This window comes from Theobroma umbraticum, unplaced genomic scaffold, assembly GCF_002168275.2.
Source record: "Theobroma umbraticum cultivar Fairchild unplaced genomic scaffold, ASM216827v3 scaffold_4.1, whole genome shotgun sequence".
In the NCBI taxonomy this organism is placed as follows: domain Eukaryota; kingdom Viridiplantae; phylum Streptophyta; class Magnoliopsida; order Malvales; family Malvaceae; genus Theobroma; species Theobroma umbraticum.
Window position 1 is genome coordinate 8,389,649 of NW_018397258.1, and position 25,605 is coordinate 8,415,253.

The following is a 25,605-nucleotide window of genomic DNA, read 5'->3' on the forward strand; positions in this document are numbered from 1 at the left end:
AATTGATTGACGATCGAACTTATGTGTCAAATGAAAGATATTTTTTAAAACATAATATTTATTTCAAAAACTAATAAGTTTATTTAAAATTTTAATTAAAACTTACAAATGTAAACAAAGTAACTTTAAGAATAACAATAAATTGAGAATGGTTTACCTTTCATAGCACTAATACTACAAAGTTATCAATATTTTCAAATTTCCTAATATATATATATATATATATATATATAAGCCTTTTAGGTAGAATTTTGATTGAGTTGAATCAATTAGAATCACACCAAATCATAATCCCAATCATTTGCTTTGATTTACGAATAATTGAACAACTTTTGAATTACTAAAAGTAAAATATATCCCAGTATATTTATTGCTACATTTTCAATATTCTAACATTAATCTAAGCACAAAAGTGAAGAAGAAAATATTCCAACATACTAGAGGATCATAATTGAAACCACTCAAAAAATATATTTAAAAAAACTTAAGGATTATTCTAATTTTTAAAATAAAATAAATTTTTATATTTAACAGAATAGTATTTATCATTAACAAAAATGTTACATATTTGTTGAGAGATGACATTGGACGATGAGATGATCCTGTGGCTTATTATATTTTTTATTTTAATATTATGTCAGATTTACAAGAATAAAAAAAATAATAAATTATGTTTTACTTAAAGATGAATAATTATAAGAATTTATTTAATTTTAAAAAAATAAAATTTAATTAAAAATAATAAAATAATATTTTATTTAAATTTTACGGAATAGAATAGAGAGTTTTTAGCGTATTATACTATCAATTTACTTGTAAAAAGAAAAAACAACTATATAAAATGAAGGGTCTGCAATCAGAATACAAAAGAGAGAATAACGCGCGCGACAAGAAAACGGAAAACCTTTCTTTCTTCTTTCCTTCCCTTTCTCTGATTCCGATACAAATTTTCTGTTTCTCATTCGCATTTTCTTTTGGAAAAAATAAATAAAGCGAGGCGAAATAGCCGCGAGAGCTTTTCGCGAATTGTATCGTCTAACGCAAGCTACGCGGTAGCGCGAATTTCTTAGCTTCGCTTAACTTTTCTTTTTATTTTTATTTTTCAAAAAATGAGAATCTGTGTTTTTTTTTTTGGTGAATTATTTAGGATTGACATGCAAAATGCGGGGGGGATTTTGTTTAGGTGAAGTTTGATTAGAGGGATGGATTCGGCGAGGAGTTGGTTTTTGAGGCTACAGCCGAGGGATAAGATGAGGGCTTCCACGAGGAGGAAGGGGCCCTCGGCCAGCGGTGAAGGAGGAGGAGAAGGGAATGACGAAGCGAATATGGACGAAGAGGCTCTCTCCAATGTCACCAAGCAAAAGGTCGCCGCTGCCAAGCAGTACATTGAGAATCATTACAAGGAACAAATGAAGAATCTGCAAGAAAGAAGAGAGCGGTACGCCTCCCTTCCTCCCTTTATCTTCCTATCTAATCTCATGCTTAAATTTTTTTAATTATCTTTTATTTTTGAGAAGCGAGGATTTTTGTGTACCTTTGAAGGTGTCTAAAATAATATTGAATCTGACTCTTGGTTGTATGCTTTAATCTGAGTAATAATTAATGAGATATAATTGATTTGTAGCCATTGCACTTAGTATCACTTGCTTGCCCCTATGATTAACTGCATTACTCTAAGATGACTCCACCTTTTAAACGGTACGAGGTAGTTGCAACTAGTGTCAAAATAAGCAGGGAATGGCCCCTTTTGGAGCGGATTTTATAATGATGTTTGATATCGTGAATTTTATTACAATATGCTCAACTTTGGTAGATTACTATCTTCATTTAAAAGGAATCCATTTTCTGATAATTCTTTTTATAATAGACGGACGATCCTGGAAAAGAAGTTGGCAGATGCTGACGTCTCTGAGGAAGATCAAAATAACTTAATAAAGTTCTTGGAGAAAAAGGAAACCGAATACATGCGCCTCCAGAGGCATAAAATGGGTGCTGATGACTTTGAATTATTAACTATGATTGGCAAGGGTGCATTTGGAGAGGTATACTTCTTTATTGTGTCAACTGTCATATATCATGTTCTGTTTGTCTTTGTGCAAGGGTTACTGATGCTATAGGCTACGCAGAGTCCCTTTTATCCAAAAAAAGTTGATCTTTTGAATTACTTGAGATTTGCTTTATGGTGCAGGTTAGAGTTTGTAGGGAAAAGACAACAGGCCATGTATATGCTATGAAGAAGCTTAAGAAATCAGAAATGTTGCGTAGAGGCCAGGCATGCATGTATTCTAACCATGTGGTATTATTGAGGTCTTGTAACGCTATATTCATTCAGATGTTTTTATCTTATTTTAGGTTGAGCATGTGAAAGCTGAAAGGAACCTGCTTGCTGAAGTTGACAGCAATTGCATTGTCAAACTCTACTGTTCTTTCCAAGATGAGGAGTTCCTTTATCTTATTATGGAATATCTACCTGGTGGAGATATGATGACGTTACTTATGAGAAAGGATATCTTGACTGAAGATGAAGCTAGATTTTATGTTGCAGAGACAGTTTTGGCTATTGAATCTATCCACAAGCACAATTATATTCATAGGTTAGCATACAGACAAAATGAATAGGTGTATTTTTTTGGGACGTAAGGTTAACCTTTCAAGTTTTAAATGTTGCAGGGATATCAAGCCTGACAACTTGCTATTGGATAGATATGGACACTTGAGATTGTCAGATTTTGGACTATGTAAACCTTTAGATTGCAGTACTCTCCAAGAACAAGATTTTTCAGTAGGAGGCAACATTAATGGGGTTACACAGAATGATGAACACCCAGCAGCTCCAAAACGAACACAACAAGAGCAACTACAGCATTGGCAAAAGAATCGGAGAATGCTTGTAAGTTCTCAGCCATTATGTCTCTACTGTCATCTCTATCTCTCTAGATCTCATGCTATATATGTGTCATAAATTAATGTTATATATTGATGTCTTGGAGGTTTGTTGACCTTGTTTGGTGAATTGAAGATGGTCTCATACATGCATCTTTTCACTGGTGGGCTGACTAAATGAAACATATTGGACCCTGCATTGCTTTTGTCTGAGCGTCCTTGTAAATGGTTTTGTTTCTGTCTACATGTGTTTGTTTGTGTTTTAAAAGTAATGGTTATGAGCTTTTGATAGAACTCAGCAGTGACTGTTAGATTCATCTTTTATTGCGATTGGCAAATATTTGGATTTTGCAGGCTTATTCTACTGTTGGTACTCCCGATTATATTGCTCCAGAAGTCCTCTTGAAGAAAGGTTATGGAATGGAATGTGATTGGTGAGTAGTTGTGCATGTTGAGATGAAATTCCATTTTGTTTCTCATATTAATCTCTTTTTGTTTGTTTGACATAGCAATTGAAATTATAACTGTTTACTTTAAAAACTGAATTGATTATGTCTAGTTGCTGGTTTTAGGATCTTTCATTTTTAAGTATTTTATATAGAATGGTGACTTCATTTTGAAAGATTAACTTGTGTCTCTCAATAACATCTGGTGAAGTAAAGTGATCTTGTCTTCAGCGGATGCCTATAATGCCTTAATTTCTTGTAGAGTATTATAGATAGTTGTGACTGATGATAATTGTTTTCCATAGGTGGTCACTTGGTGCCATTATGTATGAAATGCTTGTGGGATATCCACCATTTTATTCAGACGATCCAATGTCAACTTGTAGGAAGGTAACCTGAGAAATATTGCCAATTGATGTTATGTACTTATTCTCTAAGTCATCTCTTATTTTTGTCTGGATCTTGCTTGTGTTATCTTTGTTTTTACATTTTCCGTTTTTTATTTGAAGAACTGTTAATTGGTCTCGATTATGGTGAGGCAGCGATGTGAAAAGGAATTGCCCTCCAACAATTTAAAATTGCTGTTTTTCTTGTAACATTTTCTTGGCATAATGCTTTAAAAAGTCTTGAATTATTCAAAAAAGTTCAAATAGGTCTTTATTCTTTTATTGTGTTCAATCAAACCTCTATATTTCTATTTTAAGCCAAATAGGCCTTTATAGTTAATGGTTGACTAACTGTTATTAATCAAAATATCACTTGTCATTTCATACCCACGTGGCATTAGCGTAGAAGGTGAAGATACCATGTGACTATGTCATCATACCATATTAGTATGTCACGTCATCATCAACTATGACATTTTAGCATGTCACGTTATTGCCTTGTGGCATATATAAAATGACAAGTGACATTTTAACTAACAATACTTAGTCAATTGTTTGTCATAAGTGCTTATTTCGTTCAAAATAAAAATACTAGAGCTTGATTGAATGCAATAAAAGAATAAAGATTTATTTAAAATTTTTTAAATAGTTCAGGGGCTTTTTTAAAGGTTTATGTTTTTTTCTTTTTACTTTTTGTTTATGTGCTGTTATTCTGGAATCTTTACAAAACTTTCTCCATTTTCTTCTGTTAGTAAGGCAGCTTCAAGTGTAATCCTTTTTTCAGCTGCATAACAGCTATCTGTTTGAGTAAAATGAATGAATTGATGAAGGGAAAGGAGGATATGAAGAAGTTTCATTTGTCTAATAGTGTTGTCATTTTTTTTCCTTACATAGATAGTAAACTGGAGAACTCATCTGAAGTTTCCTGAAGAAGCAAAGTTATCAGCAGAGACAAAAGACTTGATTAGCAGACTCTTGTGCAATGTCAATCAGAGACTAGGATCAAAAGGGGCAGGTGAAATTAAGGTGTTTCTTTTTTTGTGTCCTATTCTAGATTCTTGGATTTGCTTCTTAAACTTGTTTCAGATAAAGGAGATTATGTTGCTACCTTTTTACTTCTCTAGGACCACCCATGGTTTCAAGGTGTGGACTGGGATAGGATATATCAAATGGATGCTGCGTTTATTCCTGAGGTTAATGATGAGCTAGATACTCAAAATTTTGAAAAGTTTGACGAGGTATTGATATCCCTGAAATTTTGGAATTCTGAAGTGCGGATTATGTTGGGACGTTTTGGCATTCATAATGTTTGTTTTATGTTTGCTTATTTTTACTTGTGCAGTCTGAGAACCAGAGTCAAACACAATCAAAAACAGGTCCGTGGAGGAAGGTAAGCTTCCGGTAGTTATTGTATGGTATTCAACTCATCTGTCCATTGCAGTCAGTCTGCTGTTAGCTGCAAATGACAAAGTTGTCATTCTTTCGTTTGGCTCTCTAGAATGACCATTTTGTCTGAACTAAGATTTTCTAATTAGATGCAGCAGCAGCCATAACAAAGAATTTCTATTGTTATTGTTATTAATATAATAATGGTTTTTGCATGAGTACTGTACAAATGATGTTTGAGGTGCTTCAAACAGCTCATGCAGTTCTGGCTGGCATTAGGGGGGTGGTGGCGGGGGAGTGTTCTTTACTCTTTAAGGTGTAAGAGTGTGGCAATGTTATTTATGTGAGGATGATAGCGAGGAAATAATTTAATTACGGAACAATATTTGGTACCTTGAGTATTTTAGAGTTTCCTTTAACTGATAGCAGAAGCTTCAAAAGTACAATTTTGATTGTTAAAAGTTCACAGAGATCTTTATTCTAATTTCTGGGAGTCTTCCATGAATGTACATTTCCTGATTTTGTGCTTCTTAATCCTAACATGTCATGGAAGTGTGTTTCATATGCTAATGGTTCATGACATAACAATTTTTTCTTGATCAACCCATCCCCGCTTTCCCCCACCCCCCCAAAAAAAAAAATTCCTTCTTTATTTTCCCAACCCCTACTCTTCAATTTTTCTTTCTAAGTTTTTCCTCAATTTTCTCCATGTTGCAGATGCTTTCATCAAAGGACATCAATTTTGTGGGATACACATACAAAAATTTTGAAATTGTCAATGGTTATCAAGTGCCTGGGATGGGTATTCTTCTTCCTCCACTATATGTTGGAATTACATAGGTTACACATGCATGGTATGGGTTTCAGAATCATGTGTGAGAATGCCCCTCTGGCCAGTATTTCAAGTCTTCAAGATTCTCTGGCCAAAGAAAGAAGTCTTCAAGTTACTAAAGCCTCATATAATCATTATTATGTTTTATAAGCTGTGTGTCTGACTAAGAATGGGTGCATCGTTGTGTTTGTCTGAATAGTGCATCTGAACTTTATAGCTTGATTGTGCTGTATGCGGAACAGAGTTGTTTTAGTTATTTGCACTAAAAGATTTATCCCCAGTCACTGAATTTAAGGGTTATTGGTTTATATTCTTGGGGACTGCGAGTGGACCGGTTTGTTATATTGCTATAATTTCATTTGGGTTAAATGGTCAAATGGCCAACCCAGAATAACTGGGAAGTACAGCGTTATCTATCCAGCCTGTTTTGATTTATTGTTGGTATTACATAACCATACCTCTTTTTTGTTCAACACAAATTTTCTACTATTTGTTAGTATTTTGACTTGGGAAGTTACCTTTATAAGATGACAGTTTCTTTCTCTTTGTAGCTGAGTTGAAGAAGAAGAACACGAAACCAAGGAGGCCGTCGATCAAGTCGCTTTTCGGTACTTTTACTTTTTCCTTTTTATACTTAATATGTTGTTGATTGTTCTTTGTACATTTGCGGACATATTCCTGACTGTCTTAGCATATTTGACTCTTCTATTTAATTCACTTGACATAGAGGGTGAGTCAGAGTCATCGGATACTTCAGACTCGACTACTAATGATCAGCCTGTTCAAGGGAGCTTTTTGAATCTGTTGCCTCCCCAACTGGAAGCCACTGAAAGGCAGTGTGGATCCCAGTAACTCAGCCCATCTTTTGGACTGTTAGAAGATAAGTTCGTCCGTGGGTCACTAACCAATCACATTCTGACACTCAAACGGCGATTTCCAATACCACCTTTTACATTTGGATATGTTGGTGGCCGTATCTGCAGGAATTTCAGGTTTGATAGAACAGCATAAGGCTTAGATGCCAAGGAAAGCTACTGCTTATCAATGTTGGCTTGGGCAAGAGTGGATTAAAGTTTTATTTGTTTCTTCTTTTAAAATAAAGATCAAAACAAACAGGGAGTATAGAAAAGGAAAAGAAAAAGAAGGGAGTGTGAAGAGTAACTACTGATTCATTCCCTAATGATAGGTGTAAAATATTTTCTTCTTTAGTAGTGTCACAAGCAGCTAAATGTTGTACAAAGACACTCTTTTAAGTCATACCATCATGTATACATGCATTACTTGCTATGTGTTAACAGTTAGCAGATTTAAACGCTCACACTGCTCTCTATTCTTTTCTAATCCTTGAAGTTTTTATGTTCACCCTTAACCTTTTAATGCCCAGTTTCTTCATGTGTTGAAGTTTTGAATGCCTTGATAGATGGTTTGAACTTTGAATAGGTTAGCTTATAGATACTGCCGCAGGCCAGCAGATATTAACAGATTGTTTTGCTCCCAAACTTCCCTAAGCCCCAGGGGCCAGGACCCGGAGTGACCAAATCTTTATGTTGTGTGTTTTTTCTTGGTATAGAAAATGAGTGCAGATAGGGTCCAAGGAGCATTGCCGCCTTACCCTTTGACTACCTAGAAGAGAGGAGTAAGTTCAATCCCACCAAGTGGTCATATGGTATGGCTCGAACCCTAATCTTGGCAAATGCTTCCAACTATGCCAAATTCGAGGAGCATGATGAATGACAAAATGATTAATGCTTTAGATTGACTGAAATAGAAGTTTTTAGATTGACTGAAATAGAAGTTGATCACAATCTATTTGACCTCTCTAGTCTTTTGTTACCCAATTCAGAATCTTGTCAACAACCAAACAATTTGGCATGTTATTAGAATATATAATATATATTATGGGCCCAGATTCAGGTTTTGGGTGCCATCTGTCAGGATATTATGGAAATGTAGTGTCACCATCAATTTTGTTTTGTTTAACCCAATTTAGGATCTAAATTTGACTATGTGACAAGCAAAACTACATTGAACCCTTGGTAGAAGCGAATTTTTTGAACTAGTAATCAATCATTGAGTGGTGAAAGTGAGCTCAACAACTAAACTGATTAAAGCTGAGACTGAGTTAAATATATCATACAAAAAAGAAAATTAGGGTAAGATGCAGCTTGATTTTCTTTTATAAAGATTTTGAACTGTACAATGAAAAATAGTTAATAGGTACAAGTGTTTTTATGTTAGTTTGGTTCTAAGTATGTAAGTACTTATTGAGATGAGAACAATACAAAGTAGGTCAATGCAACTCATAAGAACTTGCAATTAAAATCTGCACCCAAACAATAATCATTCCCCCTTACTACCAGGTGCAAAATATTTTAGATTTATCAACACCCAGCTTTTTTAGGAAATCTGTAAATGAATTTAATTCTCTACAAGTATACATAAAAGTAACATTCCTTTTTTTTTTTCTTTAAATTGTCAATTTCATTAAAAATCCATCATTTATCCTATGATCTTAAATTATTATTATTATTATTATTATTGATTAATCAATTATCAATAAATTAACTTATTTCTCTGTATTAGACTCCAATTGAAACACACCATTATGGTTTCACATTTTCTTTATCTAAACTTATTAAATTAGGCTTTTCAGCTGATGGAGGGAAGTAGTTTATGTGGATTTCAAACCAACCATGAAATTTTATTTGTCACCTAAGTTTTTGGTTCGCCTTTCTCCAATATTCATCCTTTTTTTTTTTTAAAGTCATAAGGAAATATCCCTTAATTTATAGCAAACTCCAAAAGTATGTACTGCCTATAAATATTCATATTCATATTGTAATTGTGTAAGTTAGTCCAAATAAGTTTTTTTTTTAAATTTTGGCTATTCAATTTTTTATTTTTTATTTTTAAAATGATTTGCTAGGTATGGTTGTGAGTGCTTCAATTGTTTGTGTGTTTTATGACATGGTTTGATCATTGATATCATAATTTAATATTATAGTATATCATAATTCATAGGGTAAAATACCCTATCCTTTTAGTTTTAATTGAAATTATATAGAAATCTATTAGTTTTCAAAATAGTTTCTTGGGGAGCTAAAAAGCGCCGATTGGTGCTCTCCATTTTTTTATTTTTTTAAAAATATAAATAGTTTTTAAATTAATAAAAAATATATATTTTAATCTTTTCATATTTTCTATGAACAGTGTTTGCATTCTATAGACGGAGTGCTCATTTTCAAAAACTAATGGATTCTCTTAAAATTTCAATTAAAATTTTAAAAATGAAGATATTTTACTCTAATTCATAATATATAATTTCCAATTAATACATAAGTTGAAGAAAGCTGCCTTGTGGTGCTAAAAAGCTGTTAATAAGATATTGATGCTGTTGTAACAACTCCCACCATAGCAATTGAAAGAGATATCACATATCATGCACATTGGGAAGACAGTCATGCATAAATTTAAAACAACTTTTTTTTTGGTTGTTATGACCTTTCTAAATGAACTCACTAGTTAATTGGCATAAAATTATCAACAAAATCATTTTTTTAAAAAATTGTATTACCTTCTTTTAATAAACTTTTAGTAATTTGTTTTTTTAATCTCATCATTTATACTTTTATTATATATATATATATATATGTATATTGCAAGGTTAAATTTGGTTGAGAATGTTGTGACATTAATTATGTGTCTGTGGTCGTTAACCTATGCACTTGTTTGGGTGCGCAATGGCTTCAATCCAAGTCTCTTGAAAAAATTCAAGCAGGCGAAGACTGGTTGTTTGAAGGTTTGGCCCTTTCTTGTTAGAAAAGAAGGCATTTGACCCTTTAAGAGCTAAGACAGCTTCCATCTTTGATTCTGAGACTGATTTTTTTTTTTACTAATTATTTCTAATACCCACTTTTAAGCACTACTTTCCATTATTATATATTGAGTTACATCTAATCCTTATCCGGCCTGCTTAATTTCTATTCTTTTTCCCTCCTACTCCTGCATAATTTCTTTTGTTATGGCCATTTGCAGGAGAATCATTAAATTGATCTCAAGTTAGATATAATTTCATTTGTATTTCATGGCGATTTGAATATGAGAGTCTAAAGATTATCTTGTGGTATGTACTTGTATGCATTTGTCTTTACAGAAAAGGTACTAAATCACAAGTTTTGCATTTCTTTTTTCTTTTTTTAGCAAAGAGACTTCATTTATTTAAAAATAAAAAGAAACATTAAGAATATCTTCCTAAACAATCGACAAACTGGTTAAAAATTAACATCATATCCTGTGTTCATTATTACACCAGTTTTGATAAAATCATTTGTCAATTCATTAGTAGTCCGAGAGATGTGCTGATCATTTTCAAACTGAATTGATAAACTTTCATTACATAAAACAAATTTTTTTCTCACTTTCCATGAAGAAATGAGAGGATTTAAAACTCATTTAACTGCATTTGAGGAATCACTTCAATTAATAAGCAATGAGAATTTGTCAATTTAAAAACAGCAAAGACAACAAGAGTGTAACATCCCCAATTTTTCAATATAAACAATGTGGATGACTTAAGTAAATTATAAAGAACAAATTTAAATCTATTATGTATTTGAGGATTTTTGATGATATGTTAAATATGCTAAGTGTATGGAAGCCTACACTAAGGCACTTAGGCAAATATTTAGGAAAATTATGTGATGGGTCTTAAAGTTTGAGGTTTCAATCTAAGTTTGATCTTGTAAGAATTTTGAGTCATATGAATGATTTGATGTGTTTTGATTGAATGAGGATGAATTGGAGGTTTTATGAGTGATTTTGGGGACTTGGAGAAGTAAAAATCTGAAATCTGGGCATGATCTAATGATATATGTTGTATATCTATCAATACATACAAGAAAGAAAGCCTGGGAATGCAATTTGGACAAACATCTACTGATAGATCCCCTTAATTATCGATAGATGTCCACCAAAGAATTTTGTAAAACATAATGGCCCAGAAACTATCGATAGATTCGAGGAATCTATCAACAAATGGCCATATGGGATGAAAAGCAGGCAAGTAGAGAAGCAACTATCAATAAACTTGCAGAATCTATCAATAGATAGCCAAAATGAGGAAAAATATGAAAGGGTCTTGTGCACAAATATTGATAGATTCGAGGAATCTATTGATATATGAAGGTCAACGCCCAAAAAAATAATAGAGTGATCTATCGATAGATGCTTTCCATCTATCGATAGACGAATGTTAAAATACAAAAATAATAGGGGCTAAAAAGCGTTAGTTGTTTAAAAACAAAAGAGAACTTTCCCTTCTCTCAAACCCTTTGAAACCTTGACTCCCAAACTAATTTGTGGACTCGATTAAAACGAATTAGAGCTTGGGAAATGCTTTTAGAGGTAAGATTAAACATTTTTACTTATTAATTTTCAATTTAATTGATTAATAACTTCAAAATTTGATTTTTCTAGATTTGGTGATTTTTCCTTTTTGATTTTGTTGGAGATTTAGAGCTTGGATATGAGTAACCCAGTGGTTTTAGGTAAGGATTAAGCTCATTGTTGAAGGATTTGAGCTTGTATATTGAATTACTCAAATTGGATTATTTTCAAAAGCTAAAGAATTTTCGAAAGCTAGGAAATAATTATTATTTTGATGTTTTGATGTGTCATAAAGGGTAAATTAAGGCTATTGATGCATTTGTGAATTGGAAGATAGTTGGAGGCTAAAAGTTGAGTTTAGTTGTGAAAATGCCTTCAATTGCCGTTGTGAGTGGGTTTTCGTTAAAAAGCATGTGATGCTTATCGCATTGTTAATGCGCTATCATGGTACTAGCATAATATGTATTGTAAATAACTGCCTAGATGAATGTGCCTAGGCTAGAGAACAATATGTGTGTGTGTGTGTGTGATTATACGTGCTGTGCATTGTGAGCTTTAGTGGTAATTGTTTAAGCCTAGACTAGGAGGTTTACTCTAGACATTGAACCTTATGAAGGATTATGATCATTTGATGCCTTAGAGATTGAAAGGCATTTAGATCTATATTAGGCTTGTAAACCATCTAAGCTCGTTAAATGTGGTTTATGATATGAATGTGGATATATGTGACATTAAAGGCATGATGGCCTCACTTGTGGATTTGTATTTTGTCCGATGATGAGAATTCTGGATGTTGATTTGATTAAGGTTAAGTGGAGTCCTATGCCCTGTAACTATGTATATGTTTGCAGGGATGGTGGTAATTAGGGGTTGTGGTTTAAATCCCGCTTATGATTCCTACGTGTAGAGTTATGATGCCATCTATTAAGACTGCTTCGGATGATGATTACATTTATGATGCCATCCGTTGAGACTACTCTGGATGATGATTATGTCCATGGTGCCACCCGTTGTAAGATTACTCTAGAAAATGACTTTGATTCTTCATTTGTTACTCCGGCACACGTGTGATTTGACTCTTCATTAGCAATTTAGCCTTGAGCATGATTTAACTCCGCCAGTTGGCCACCCGTGCATGATTTAATGATGTCTAGGGGAGGACCATTCTACAATTGTGATATGAAATTAATATGACATAGCCTTAGATAGGTAGAGGGAAGAGTTTGAAATTAATATGCTACTTTGGCAACTAGAGTGTGCTAATGGGGAATAATGTTAAATAGCTTTGAGGATAAGCCTAGTAATTCATACTACTTGTGGAGACTTCTAAGGATGATTAATATGCATTTAGCATTGGAGATGTTTGTTACAACTCTTGGTTGTACTAATAGTGAAATATATATATATGATTTATTTGCACCCTTATTGAGTATTAGATGACTTGCTCATGTATTGTATCATGTATAAATAACTAGGCCACAGGATTGTGTGGCAAGGGTCGTCCATTAATAAACCAATTTTGGCATCTTACAGTCCCATCTTGACATGTCTACTACATCGAATTTGTTATGAGCTTTTGCCTTTGGAGTTCGATCTAACTTGTAATGCGTGTAAACACGCTATGCCATTTAAATTTGTGCAAGTGTTGTAAAGTAAGAACTTGTTTGATGGCCAACGTATGGTCTTATGAATATTGTGTTAAGACTTATGTATGAACAATGTGCCAGGGATAATTTTATATATATATGGATTTAATTTATATTTATGAGTGTCTGTGATGTGAAATCCCTTGGCTAACTATATATGAAATGATTTTGATCCAAAATTTTAAAGCTTACTCATGTTTCACTAACTTCGCTTGTCGGACTTGTGCACTGGCCACAGACCCCCAGTTTGGGTTGTGACAATGTTAGCTTCAGAGATTAAGGTTTAAGGTGCCCAAAGTCATCTTATGTCTGTTAGTGAAGTGATGGGATTAGTGTAGATTCTTGTTCATAGTTTGTGACTATAGCACGAGTCATGAGCAGGGCCCTGCACGAACTCCCAAGTTTATAGTAAACTAACCTTTATTTTGGAATGATAAATTTTAGAATTTTAAGCATGGTGTTGATTCATCTTGGCACAAGATGCTGCATAAAACAAGAGCCGTCCTCAGGTTTTGGTGAACAAAATGCCCCGAATAAGCTTAGAGAATAACCATTAGCTTCCTCATCAAGTAGCCATGGTAGAAACAAAGCCACTAGGAGTGCTCGCGATGTGGAACTCAATTATATATATATGGGTAATGAGAATATGGGAGCTCAGAATGACTACCCTACAAGAAGAAGTGTCAACCTAAAAGATCTAGCAGCAAGGCTACAAAGTTTGGCTAATGAACTTGTTGAGTTCTGTTGTAGAAAAGAGACATAATCTGAGGAATGGGTTAACTCTAGTTGGCAAGATCCAGACTATGTGATGTAGTATGAACATCAAAGAGGGGCTATTGAGGTCACTTTGGTCGATTTTATGAAGCTTAAGCCCTCATCATTTACTAGGTCAGATGTAGAGGAGGATCCATAAAGATTTTTAAAAGACATGGAATGTATTTGTTCTACTTAAGGATGCTCCACATATCGGTCAATGGAATTGGTGAGATTCAGATTGATGGATGTGGCCAATATATGGTTTGTGTCACTCAAGAGAAGTAAACCAGTTAAGTCAACCCCAATAACATGGGAGGAATTTGTTGAAGGTTTTTTGAATTGCTTCTTGCTTGAGAGTGTGAGAAACATAAAGGCACAGGAGTTAGAAACATTGGTTAAGACCCCAGACATGACAATGACAAATTATGTTATCCTATTCACCCAACTATTTAAATATGATCCTGACTTGGTCTTAACTGAGTAAAAGAGGATGAAGAGATTTGTGAAGGGACTAAGTAAGCTGCTATTTAGAGATCTTATCATTTAGAGATTTACCTCATATGCGGCAATGGTCGATGTAGTCAAATTGATTGAAACTAGAAAAATGGAATCTAGAATAGAAAATAGTAGGGTCGGAGAGCTCAAACACAAGGCGAACAAAGCCAAAAGGACTCTAGCATGACTTTGAGCCCAACAAATATACGCCATTAGAGTCATGAGGAGACATTCCTATGAGCAGGCCACTTAGAAACAATGATTCATTTAGCCCACTTTTTATATGAGAACAATCTAGTAGAGCATCTAACTTGAGCCTCAAAGAGAAAAGTGTTTCATGTAATTATTGTAGGAAGGCACATGGTGGACCATGCCACAGAATAGCTAGAATATGCTTTAGATGTGGTCAGTCCAAACATTTGATAAGAGAGTGGCCAAAGTAAAGGTAGTTAGCAAAAGCTGACCACGGATATGTGCAACAAGTTACAACTACCCTACTTAGAACAACATCGACTAAGAGAAATGTTAGAGGTTACAAAGGCAAGAGTATAACCTCATTGTCTCGACTTAGATCAGCATAACTAGGTAATGATGGTGGAGGTCAAGCAAGAATGTTTACTTTGACACTATAAGATGCTTAGACTTCCAATGCAGTGGTCACAAGTACACATCCTATTTATGGCATTTAAGCTTTAGTTTTATTTGATCTTGAATCGACACACTTTTTTGTGTCACCCCACTTTATGGCAAAGTTGGATAGGTTTTGTTGTAATATGGAAGAACCCTTAATTGTGACTACTCCATTAAAGAAGGTATTTATGACAGTGTATGTATATAAGTCCTGTGTGGTCCACATTAGGGACAATGACACATTTTCAAATCTAGTATTATTGCTAACTTTGGATTTTGATGTGATTTTGGGGATAGATCGGTTAACATCTTGTTTTGCTAAAGTGAATTGCCACAATAAACTTGTGAAGTTTAAGTTTCCAAGGGAACCTTTGTTTGTGATCTATGGGCATGATAGTTCAATAGTTGTGGGAGTCATGTCAGTTATGGCCTTAGACCAATACCAGAGTAAAAAGGCCAAATGTATCTAGTGATGACAAGAGATGTTTCGATGAACGAGAGGAGTGTGGGTTATATATCGATAATAGGTAAGAATTCAAATGTATTTTCAAAAAAATTGCTTGGATTGCCTCTTGAAAGGGAAATTAAATTTTGTATCAATTTGATTCTGGATATGAAGCCAATCTCTATACGTCCGTATTGAATGGCACCAGTTGTATTAAGAAAGCTTAAGGAGCAATTGTAGGATTTGTTGAACAAGGGCTTTATATGCCTGAGCATTTCGCCTTGGGAGCTCCAATGCTATTTGTTAAAAAAAAAGATGGTAGCTTTCTATTGTGTATTTACTACTAACAGTTTAATAAATTGACCATAAAAAATAAGTATCCATTCTTGAGAATCGATGATTTGTTTGATTAATTGTAAGATGCAATGTGCTTCTCTAAGATTGACTTATGCTTTGGGTATCACCAATTAAGAATTCAAGAAAATGATTTATCCAAGATAGTGTTTCATACATGCTATGAACACTATGTATTCCTAGTGATGTCATTTGGACTTATTAATGCCCTTGTGACTTTTATGAACCTGATGAATAGAATATTTTGGGCATATTTAGATAAATTCATGGTCGTGTTTATAGAGGATATATTTTTGTATTACAAGAGCCCAAAAAAGCATGCTTATCACTTAGGAATTATGTCGTAAACATTAAGAGAACATAGATTGTATGCAAAGTTTTCAAAGCATGAATTTTGATTGAATAAAGTTAGTTTCTTGGGACGCATTGTGTCTAAACAATGGGTACAAGTTGATTCCTATACGACAGAAGTTGTAGAGAATTGGCCAATGCTAACATTTGTAATGAAAGTTAAGAGTTTTTAGGTTTAGCCGAATATTATAGATGATTTGTACAAGACTTTTCTAAGATTGCATCCCCTTTGACAAGATTGACTTAGAAAGGAGTAAAGCTTGATTGGTCTGATGCATGTAAGGCTAGTTTTCAGATGCTTAAAGCCTGTGTCACTTCTATGCCCGTGTTAAGCCTACCATATGGATCCGAAGGCTATACTGTGTATTGTGATGCATCACAGATTATATTGGGTTGCATATTGATGCAACATGAAAAAGTCATAGCATATGCCTCCTAACAACTTAAAAGACATGAACAGAACTACTCTACTCATGATTTGAAGGTGGCAGTGATTGTATTTGCCTTAAAAATTTAGAGGCATTATTTTTATACAAAAACTTGTGAAATATATATTGATCACAAGAGCCTGAAGTATATGTTTCAGTAGAAAGATATGAATTTGAGGAAACATAGGTGGTTAGAGTTGTTGAAAGATTATGACTACACCATACTTTACCATCCAAACAAAGCAATTAAGGTGGTGATGCCTTAAGCTAAAAATCGATGGGGAGTTTGGCACATGTGACTGTAGAGGGACGATCTGTAGTGTAGAGTTTATATGACCTAGGCAATATGGGAGTACATTTCGAGATTAATGATTCGACATCATGTTGGTGTAGTCTAGAGTCTAACCAATGATATTAGGTCGGATTAAAGATGCCTAAGATCAAGATGAGTATTTGGTGAAAAATTTTGTAGACATGAGCGAAGATAAAGCTTGAGACTTTGTTTATGGCACCGATGGTTTACCTAGATATCAATCATGAGTTTAAGTGTCGAATTTGGATGATGTAAGAAATGAGATATTGGAAGAGGTTCATGTTGCAGCTTATGCGATACACCTAGGAGCCATTAAAATGTATCATGTTTTGAAGTCAATTTATTGGAGGTCAAGATTAAAGAGAGACATGGTTTAATATGTTTCTAAGTGTTTGGTTTATCAACAAGTGAAAGTTGAACATCAGAGATCTTTGGGACTATTACAACCATTACTGATACTCGAATGAAAGTGGGAACATGTAGCCATTGACTTTGTAACAAATTTAGCACAAACTAAAAGTGGTTATGATTCCAATTAGGTGATAGTCGATCGACTAAGTAAGTCAACCTACTTCTTGTCGGTTAAGACTAAGTATGGACTAGCTTGGTATACCCAAATTTATATTAATGAGATTGTGAGGCCATATGGTGTTCTGGAAATGATAATGTCTGATAAAGGACCATAGTTAACTAGTTTGTTTTGGAGAAAATTGTAAGAGGCCTTAGGCAAAAAATTGGATTTCAATACAAACCACTTATTGTGCTCAAGTTTGGAGTTTCATGGAGTCATTACTTGCTTTTGGCCAAGTTTACTTATAATAATAGCTATCAAACCACTTTTGTTATGGCACTATACGGGTCTTTATATGGTTGAAGATGCAACCAATTGGTTGGTTTGAAATTAAGGAATGAAAGCTCTTAAGATTGAAACTGGTCTAAAAAGCTAAGTGAGGCGTTTATATAATCTGCGAAAAGATGTTGATGGCTTAAAGTTGGTAGAAGTCATATGCCAATAATAGGTGAAAACCTTTGGAGTTTGAGGTTAAAGATTATGTGTTCTTAAAAGTTTCATCAACTAAAGGAGTTAGAAGATTTGGGAAAAAAGGGAAATTAAGCCTGAGGTACATCAGACCCTTTGAAGTGCTAAAGTGCATAAGTGCAATTGCTTATCACTTGGTGTTACTGCCTAAATTGTCCGATGTACATCTGGTTTTTTATGTGTCTATGCTTAGAAAGTATGTTTTCGATCCTTCGCATGTGATACAGTATGATGAAGTCTAGTTATAAAATGGGCTTAATTATGAAGAGCAACCCGTAGTTAAGTAAAATGACTTCTTTTCAAAGATATTGCTATGATGAAAGTATTGTGGCAAAGCCACTCGGTCAAGGAAGCCATATAAGAACTCAAAGAGGAAATGCAAGCCAAGTATCCCTACCTCTTTGAGGTTTAAGATGTGCTTTGGTCGGTGGTGTGTAATTTAAGTTTAGAGAAAAATTTTCTATAAAGAATGGAGAATGAGGGAAGAATGTAACACCCTTGATTTTTCAATATAAACTATATGGATGACTTAAGTAAATTATAAGGAATGAATTTAACTATATAACGTATTCGAGGATTTTTTATGATTTGTTAAATCTGCAAGTGTATGAAAACTTACACTAAGGCACTTAGGCAAATATTTAGGGAAATTATGTGATGGATCTTAAAGTTTGTGATTTTGATCTAAGTTTGATATTATATGTGAGGATATATGTAAGAATTTTGAGTCATATGAATGATTTGAAGTGTTTTGATAAAATGAGGATGAATTAGAGGTCTTATGAGTGATTCTAGGGACTTGAAGTTGTAAAAATCTAAACTTTGGGCATGATCTATTGATAGATGTTCTATGTCTATCGATAGATATAAGAAAGAAGGCTTGGGAAGGCAATTTGGATGAACATTATCAATAAATCCCTTTAACTATTGATAAATGTCCACCTGAGAACTTTATAAATCATAGTGGCTTAAAAACTATCAATAGATTTAAAGGATCTTTTGATAGATGGCCACACAGGATGAAAAGCAAGCAAGTTGGGAAGTATCTAATGATAAACTTGCAGAATCTATTGATAGATAGCCAAACAAGGAAAAATGTGAAAGGTCTTATGCACAAATCATGGATAGATTTAAGGAATCTATCGATGGATGAAGGTCAATGCCCAAAACAAAAAATAGAGTGATCTATCGATTAATGTTTTTCATCTATCGATGATGACTGTTAAAATACAAAAATAAAAAGGGCTAAAGGGCGTCTATTGTTTAAAAAAAAAAACTTTTCCTTTCTTTCAAACCCTTTGAAACCTTAACCCTTAACCTAATTTTTAGGCATGATTAAAGTGAATTATAGCTTGGAAAATGCTTCTAGAGGTAAGATTAAATGTTTTTACTAATTGATTTTTGATTAATCGATTAATAACTTCGGAATCTGATTTCTCTAGATTTGGTGATTTTTCCCCTTTTTATTTTGCTAGAAATTCGGAGCTTGGGTTTAAGTAACCTAGCGTTTTAAGATAAGGATTAAACTCATTATTGAAGGATTTGAGCTTGTATATTGTATTGTTAAGATTAGGTTATTTTCAAAAGCTAGAAAATTTTTGAAAGTTAGGAAATTATTACTATTTGGGTGAAATACTCAATTACCCCTAAGTTTTAATAAAAATTACACAAAAGTTCATTAGTTTTCAAAATGGACACTCAATCTAAAAAAATATTTTTATTGGACACATAAATTCTATCGCTAATCAACCGTCAATATTTCTATTAGTTTGATGACTTGGTAATATTTTTAAAATAATTTTACCTTTTATTAATTTTAAAACTAACTATTAAATAAATTTTTTTTTTTTCAAAATAAATTTTTGGCCTCTTATAACCTGCGATCAAGCTCCTAAGGGAGCACCCAATTCAGTGCTCTCTTAGGAGCTCTAGTGCATCTTTAAAGAGCTCGATTTAGGGCTCCTTAGGGAGCATCGGTGCTCCCTTAAGGAGCTCAATTTAGGGCTCCCAAAAAGAGCTTTAGTACTCTATTGGGATTCTTGATGCTCTCAAAAAGTACCAATTTGGTGCTTTTTAAAGGAGCAAGGTGAAGATGGGTGGTCAGCCAGTGTAAAAGGACACCATCAATCGGCCTGAAAGAAAGAAAACAATAGAAAAGAAAAAAAAAGTTATTTTAGACATTTCATATTTAACATTAATGCTATTTAGAAGTTTGGGGTGGAGTGTTCACTTTGAAAACTAATAGATCTGCACGTAATTTTGATCAAAATTTAGAGGTGCCTGAGTATTTGACCCTTATTATTTTGATGTTTTAATGTATTTTAAGGGGGAAATTGAGGCTATTGATGCATTTGTGAATTGAAAGATGGTTAGAGGCTAAAAGTTGAGCTTGGCTGTGGAAGCACCTCCGATTGTCATTGTAATTGTGTTTTATTTAAAAAGCATGTGATGCTTATCGCATTGTTAATGTGCTGTCATGGTACTATAATAATTTGTATTACATATAATTGCCTAGTTAAATGTGCTTAGGCTAAAGAACAAAATGTGTGTGTGTGTGTGTGTGTGCACGCACACACATATGCGTGATTATACATGCTGTGTATCATGAGCCTTAGTGGCAATTGTTTAAGTCTAAACTAGGAGGTTTAGTAAATATGATGGACGTCTAAGAGTAATTTACTTTAGACATTGAACTTCATGGAGGATTATGACAGTTTGATGGCTTAGAGATTTAAAGGCACTCACATCTATATTGGGCTTGTAAATGATCGAAGCTTGTTAAATATGGTTTATGATAAGAATGTGGATATATGTGACGTTGAAGGTATGATGGCTGCATTTGTGGATTTATATTCCATCCGATGATGAGAATTTCATACATTGATTTGATTGAGGTTGAGTGGAGTCCTATGCCTTGTGATTACGTGTATGCTTGTAGGGATGGTGGTAAGTAAGGGCTATGGTGTAAATTCGATCTGTGATTTTTGCCTGCAGAGCTATGATGCCATCCGTTGAGACAACTCCAAGTGATGATTATGTCTATGATGCCATCCATTGGGAGATTACTATAGATGATGACTTTGATTCTTTGCTCGTTGCTCTGGCACACGTGTGATTTGACTCTCCACCCGTTGCACTGATAGTGCAATATATATTTTCAGTTATATATATTTATATGTGATTTATCTACATCCCTCACTAAGTATTAGTTGACTCACTCATCTATTGTATCATGGGTAGATAAATAGGGCACAAGACTACATGGTGAGGGTCATCCATTGCCAGACCAATTTTAGCATTTGATAGGATCTCGTCCTGACATGTACACTCCGTTGAATCTGCCATGAGCTTCCACTTTTGGAGTTCGATTTAACGTTTAATGTGTAGGCATGTTGTGCCCTTTAAATTTGTTCAAGGGTTGTAAAGTAGGAACCCGTTTGATAGTCAACATATGACCTTATAAATGTTGTGTTAAGATTTTTGAATGAACAGTGTGTCAGGGATAATTTTATATATTTAGATTTAATTTATATTTATGAATGTTTGTGATGTGAAATCTCTCAGCTAATGATATAAGAAATGATTTTGAGTCAAAATTTTGAGACTTGCTCAGGTTTCATGAGCTTGCCTATCATACTCGTGCGTCTATCCGGAACTCTTGAATTTGAATCGTGACAAAGAAGTTCTCTAATATCAAGTAAGAGCTTCTCCAATATCAAGTAATTCCACAAGATCCAAATCACCAATAGCTATTGATTTTGAAAATATAAGCTTCACATACTTCATCACTTATCCCTCCACGATTCATCAACGTTAAACTTGAAGGTGCAAGGAGGAGGACACAACCCTTATCTTCATAGGCTTCAAATTTTCTAGAACCAACATATGAAAATCTAGACACATCCACAATCCAGTTTTCATCGCCCGACCATTTAACAAGCAATTCTCAATTTGAAGACCTCAAATAATTAAGTAACGTTGATAAATTTATCTTTAAAAATCATCTCATTCTTCAAAAACCAAATACAGCAAATGATAGCAAATAAAAAAAAATAATTCGGCATATCTTTTCGCCTTAAACGTTTGCAATAGCAGAATTTCAAACCAAAAAAAAAAAAGGTATAGCTGCCTGTGAAGCAACCCAAACAATTCCCAAATAATGAAACATATAGAACAAATTAATTTTTCAAGATTCAAAACAAGTGAAAAAATAAGTATTCATTCTTCAATTTACACAAGAAACGAACAGTGGAACTCCTAGCTATCCAACATTCCTCTCTTAACTACTTTTTTAAATTCACTTGATACTTGCATATATTTAATATATAAGATAAAGCAGTACAGAATTTGGTATTTAACAATTTTGCTTAAAAAATATAAAGTGTTTAATTAAGGTTAAGTGAGCTATAATTTTCTCAAATTTTGAATTCATAGGTATAGTCCTTTATTCATTGTTCAGTAGTACTTAAAAATGTTTTTTTTTCCTATACATTAAACATTGATAATAGATTTACTCAGGAGAAGTATTATAGATCTAACTTGAGTTAATCAAGCAGGTTCACAAATTTCTCAGGCTCTTACCAATTATCTGGGGTCATGATTTGTAATGAAATTTGCACCTAAAAATAATGTCTCAACCATTGGCAAAAAGCATAGGATCAAACACATTTACCATTTCATGCTATATATTTCAAAAAACCTTAAAAAAAAAAAGGAAGAAGGAAGAAGTTTGGCATCAAAATATAACATATAATTTATCTTGGAGATTTTTACAGCTTGATGCATGTCATTATCAATGTCACTGTCACCCCGTCGGCCTCACTGTGTGCCACTATCATTAACCAAACCATGTATATTACTTTAATTAATTAAACCCTAAATACATTTTTACCTTTTAAACTGTCATTATGAATAGCTTATTAAAGTAGCTTAGCCAAACCACAAAAAGGTCAAGGGAGACAAGGCTGTCTCAACATCACGACTAAAAAACCAAATTGTGATTGCTACGTGTATATATGATCATAACCTTATTCACTAATTCGCAAATTCTAGAAGAAAGCCATTTGATAAACAAATAAAAATGAAATATTGGGTCGTATGTTTTTTTGATCAAATTTGGTTATTTTATTAAATATCATACATAAAAGTTGATAAAAAAAACTTCAATTAAAGGTAAAAGTGTGATAAAAAAGAACCATACAAATAAGAATCCGGCAAAATTCTATTCACATAAACATGTTTAAAAAACCAAATTTACATCTTCAGCCATGTCATCACATAGTCTACTAGTCTACAAACAACTCACACCATAAATATAAAACATAAAACAAAGTCATCACCATGAACAAAGATATAGGGTTGTATTTGATATAAAGGATTAATCTTACATAGCATCTAATTAAAAGAGTTTTTTAATGTAGGAAAAGGAAGATTTGAACTTGAATCTTTTTAAATGTTTTATATTACCAAATAAATATGAACGTAATATAATATAAGACACTTGTAAATTTATAATGTTAATTTAAACACATGAGCCATGATTTACAGTTTAATTTGTTTATTATGATAATTTTATATTGTGGTAGTTCTTCTTTCTACATCTATCATGGATGCAAATTCCACCCTCCTATGACGCTCTAGTTTGCTCCTCATACATCTTCATATAGATTTTTAAGTTCAATGCTGTCAATGGCTTTAATACATACTTGTAGGAAAATCTAAAGAAAGTTAATAATGAGAAAATCACTACCAAACTGACGTGTGCTCGGCTTTTAGCTTCTTGTCCTTGTCTATGTGTCTGGCTATGCCGGCCGCGCTGATGCATTAAACAAGTCCCCAAATTTAGTAATAGGCCATTTCTTTGGTCATCCTTGCTCCAAATTTGCCCTTTAAAAATGGTCTCCAGCTCTCCTTTACGCCCTCCCTCACCCTTCTGCTATTTTTCTCCCTTTTGCCTTTACGCCATCTTTATAGCATTTCAATGATGAAAGGAGGGTTCGAAGTGGTTCATGCAACTCTAGATATTATCCAACCTCATGAACCGATATGGGACTTTGCCTCTGCTGGTTTTCCAACAACGAGTGTCAGCTCCATGCCGAGACACGCAGTTGAAAATCGTTGCGTAAACTTGGAGAGAAATGAGCTCTCTGAGTGGATGGAACAAGTAACCAAGCAGCTCATTGATGACCTGCCAGCTGAGACCGAAACCGATAGCAGCTTGCAAGCTGACGCGTCAATGGTATGCGAGGATAGCTTTGCCCCATCGCCGCTGGGTGATTTTAGGGCAAGGAAACCAGTAAGAAGAAGTTTTTTGGATGGCGGTGGTGACGAGATCCAATGGAGCAACGAGCAAGGAAACCAAACAAGTAACTTTTGTGAAAATGGAGTGAATGGTAGAGGGTTAAGTAGGTTAGACGAGCAAGGGTTAAGCTTGATAACTCTTCTTTTGGAGTGTGCTGTTGCTATCTCGGTTGACAATCTTGGGGAAGCTCATAGAATGTTGCTTGAACTGACCCAAATGGCTTCTCCTTACGCTCCTTCTTGTGCTGAAAGGGTTGTCGCATATTTTGCCAAGGCCATGTCTAGTAGGGTTATTAACTCATGGTTAGGGATATGCTCTCCTTTGATAAACTATAAAAGCGTTCATTGCGCCTTCCAAGCCTTCAACAACGTCTCTCCCTTTATCAAATTCGCTCACTTCACCTCCAACCAAGCCATCCTTGAGGCTCTCCATAGGCGAGATAGAGTTCACATCATAGACCTTGACATCATGCAAGGCTTGCAATGGCCTGCCCTGTTTCATATCCTGGCCACGCGTATTGAAGGGCCTCCGCACGTCAGGATGACCGGCATGGGCAGTTCAATGGAGCTTCTGGTGGAGACCGGAAAACAACTTTCCAATTTCGCTAAACGGCTTGGAATGTCTTTCGAATTCCACCCAATCGCAAAGAAATTTGGAGAAATTGACATTACAATGGTACAAGTCCGAAGGGGAGAGACAATAGCTGTTCACTGGCTACAGCATTCACTATATGATGCCACGGGACCTGAATGGAAGACATTGAGACTGTTTGAGCAATTGGCTCCAAGAGTGATCACATTGGTTGAGCAAGATCTCTTCCATGGTGGATCTTTCTTGGACCGTTTTGTGGGCTCTCTCCATTACTATTCAACCATGTTTGATTCACTTGGAGCGTATCTGCCAGCTGATGACCCTAGCAGGCACCGCATCGAGCATTGCCTTTTGTATAGGGAAATCAATAATATATTGGCAATAGGAGGCCCTGCAAGAAGTGGGGAGGACAAGTTCAAGCATTGGAGAAGTGAGCTTGCAAGGAATTGTTTTGTGCAGGTGCCAATGAGCAGCAACTCCATGGCTCAGGCACAACTAATATTGAACATGTTCCCTCCTGCTCACGGGTATAGCCTGGTGCAAGGAGATGGAACACTTAGACTTGGATGGAAAGATACTAGCTTGTTCACTGCTTCTGCTTGGACATCACGTGCCTCTAGATAGCTGCTGATCCATCCTGATGTTTTTCCCTTCTTTGTTATTTTTTTCCCTCCTCTCGTTGATCTACTGTGAGCTTGCGTAAGTATAACATACACTAGATGTAATTTCCTCATCCTTGTTCCATAATTCAATCTCGGCAATGCAGATTCTGAGAACTGTCCAGGCAACTATACTCTTTAACCAAAAGCACCAACTTGTTCCTCTATCTATTGTAAATAATTTGCACACAAAGTCCCAAACATTAATTTGATTTTTCTTCTTCTTTTTTTTCCTTTTATGCACCCAAAAGCCAACAACTTGGTTGGCTTCAAGGATTA

General features: G+C 34.4%; 1 protein-coding gene and 1 pseudogene across 3 annotated transcripts; both read left to right on the forward strand.

Moving 5' to 3' along the window:
• The first annotated feature begins 856 nt into the window (after positions 1-856).
• LOC110413625 (uncharacterized) lies at positions 857-7,274 on the forward strand. 3 transcript variants are annotated; one of them, XM_021424508.2, is made up of 14 exons: positions 858-1,052; positions 1,148-1,438; positions 1,868-2,042; positions 2,189-2,272; positions 2,353-2,594; positions 2,671-2,890; positions 3,238-3,317; positions 3,635-3,719; positions 4,610-4,741; positions 4,840-4,953; positions 5,058-5,105; positions 5,819-5,903; positions 6,485-6,541; positions 6,661-7,274. In XM_021424508.2, exons 2-14 carry the CDS (start codon positions 1,203-1,205, stop codon positions 6,783-6,785), a joined length of 1,683 nt encoding a protein of 560 aa, XP_021280183.1. In that variant the 5' UTR covers positions 858-1,052; positions 1,148-1,202; the 3' UTR covers positions 6,786-7,274. The 3 variants fall into 3 exon arrangements, with proteins under 3 accessions (XP_021280185.1, XP_021280183.1, XP_021280184.1); XM_021424509.2 differs by having other exon boundaries at positions 1,184-1,438; XM_021424510.2 differs by lacking the exon at positions 5,819-5,903 and having other exon boundaries at positions 857-1,052; positions 6,661-6,734.
• A 16,481-nt stretch (positions 7,275-23,755) lies between these two features.
• Positions 23,756-25,291, forward strand: LOC110414324 (scarecrow-like protein 23 pseudogene; annotated as a pseudogene).
• Positions 25,292-25,605: the final 314 nt, after the last annotated feature.

Excerpts from the sequence above, each read along its gene's own strand:
- LOC110413625 (XM_021424508.2), top strand. The coding sequence starts at position 1,203 with ATGGATTCGGCGAGGAGTTGGTTTTTGAGGCTACAGCCGAGGGATAAG. Across the intron at positions 3,318-3,634 it reads TATGGAATGGAATGTGATTG|GTGGTCACTTGGTGCCATTA; the intron begins GTGAGTAGTTGT and ends TGTTTTCCATAG. Across the intron at positions 5,106-5,818 it reads AAACAGGTCCGTGGAGGAAG|ATGCTTTCATCAAAGGACAT; the intron begins GTAAGCTTCCGG and ends TCCATGTTGCAG.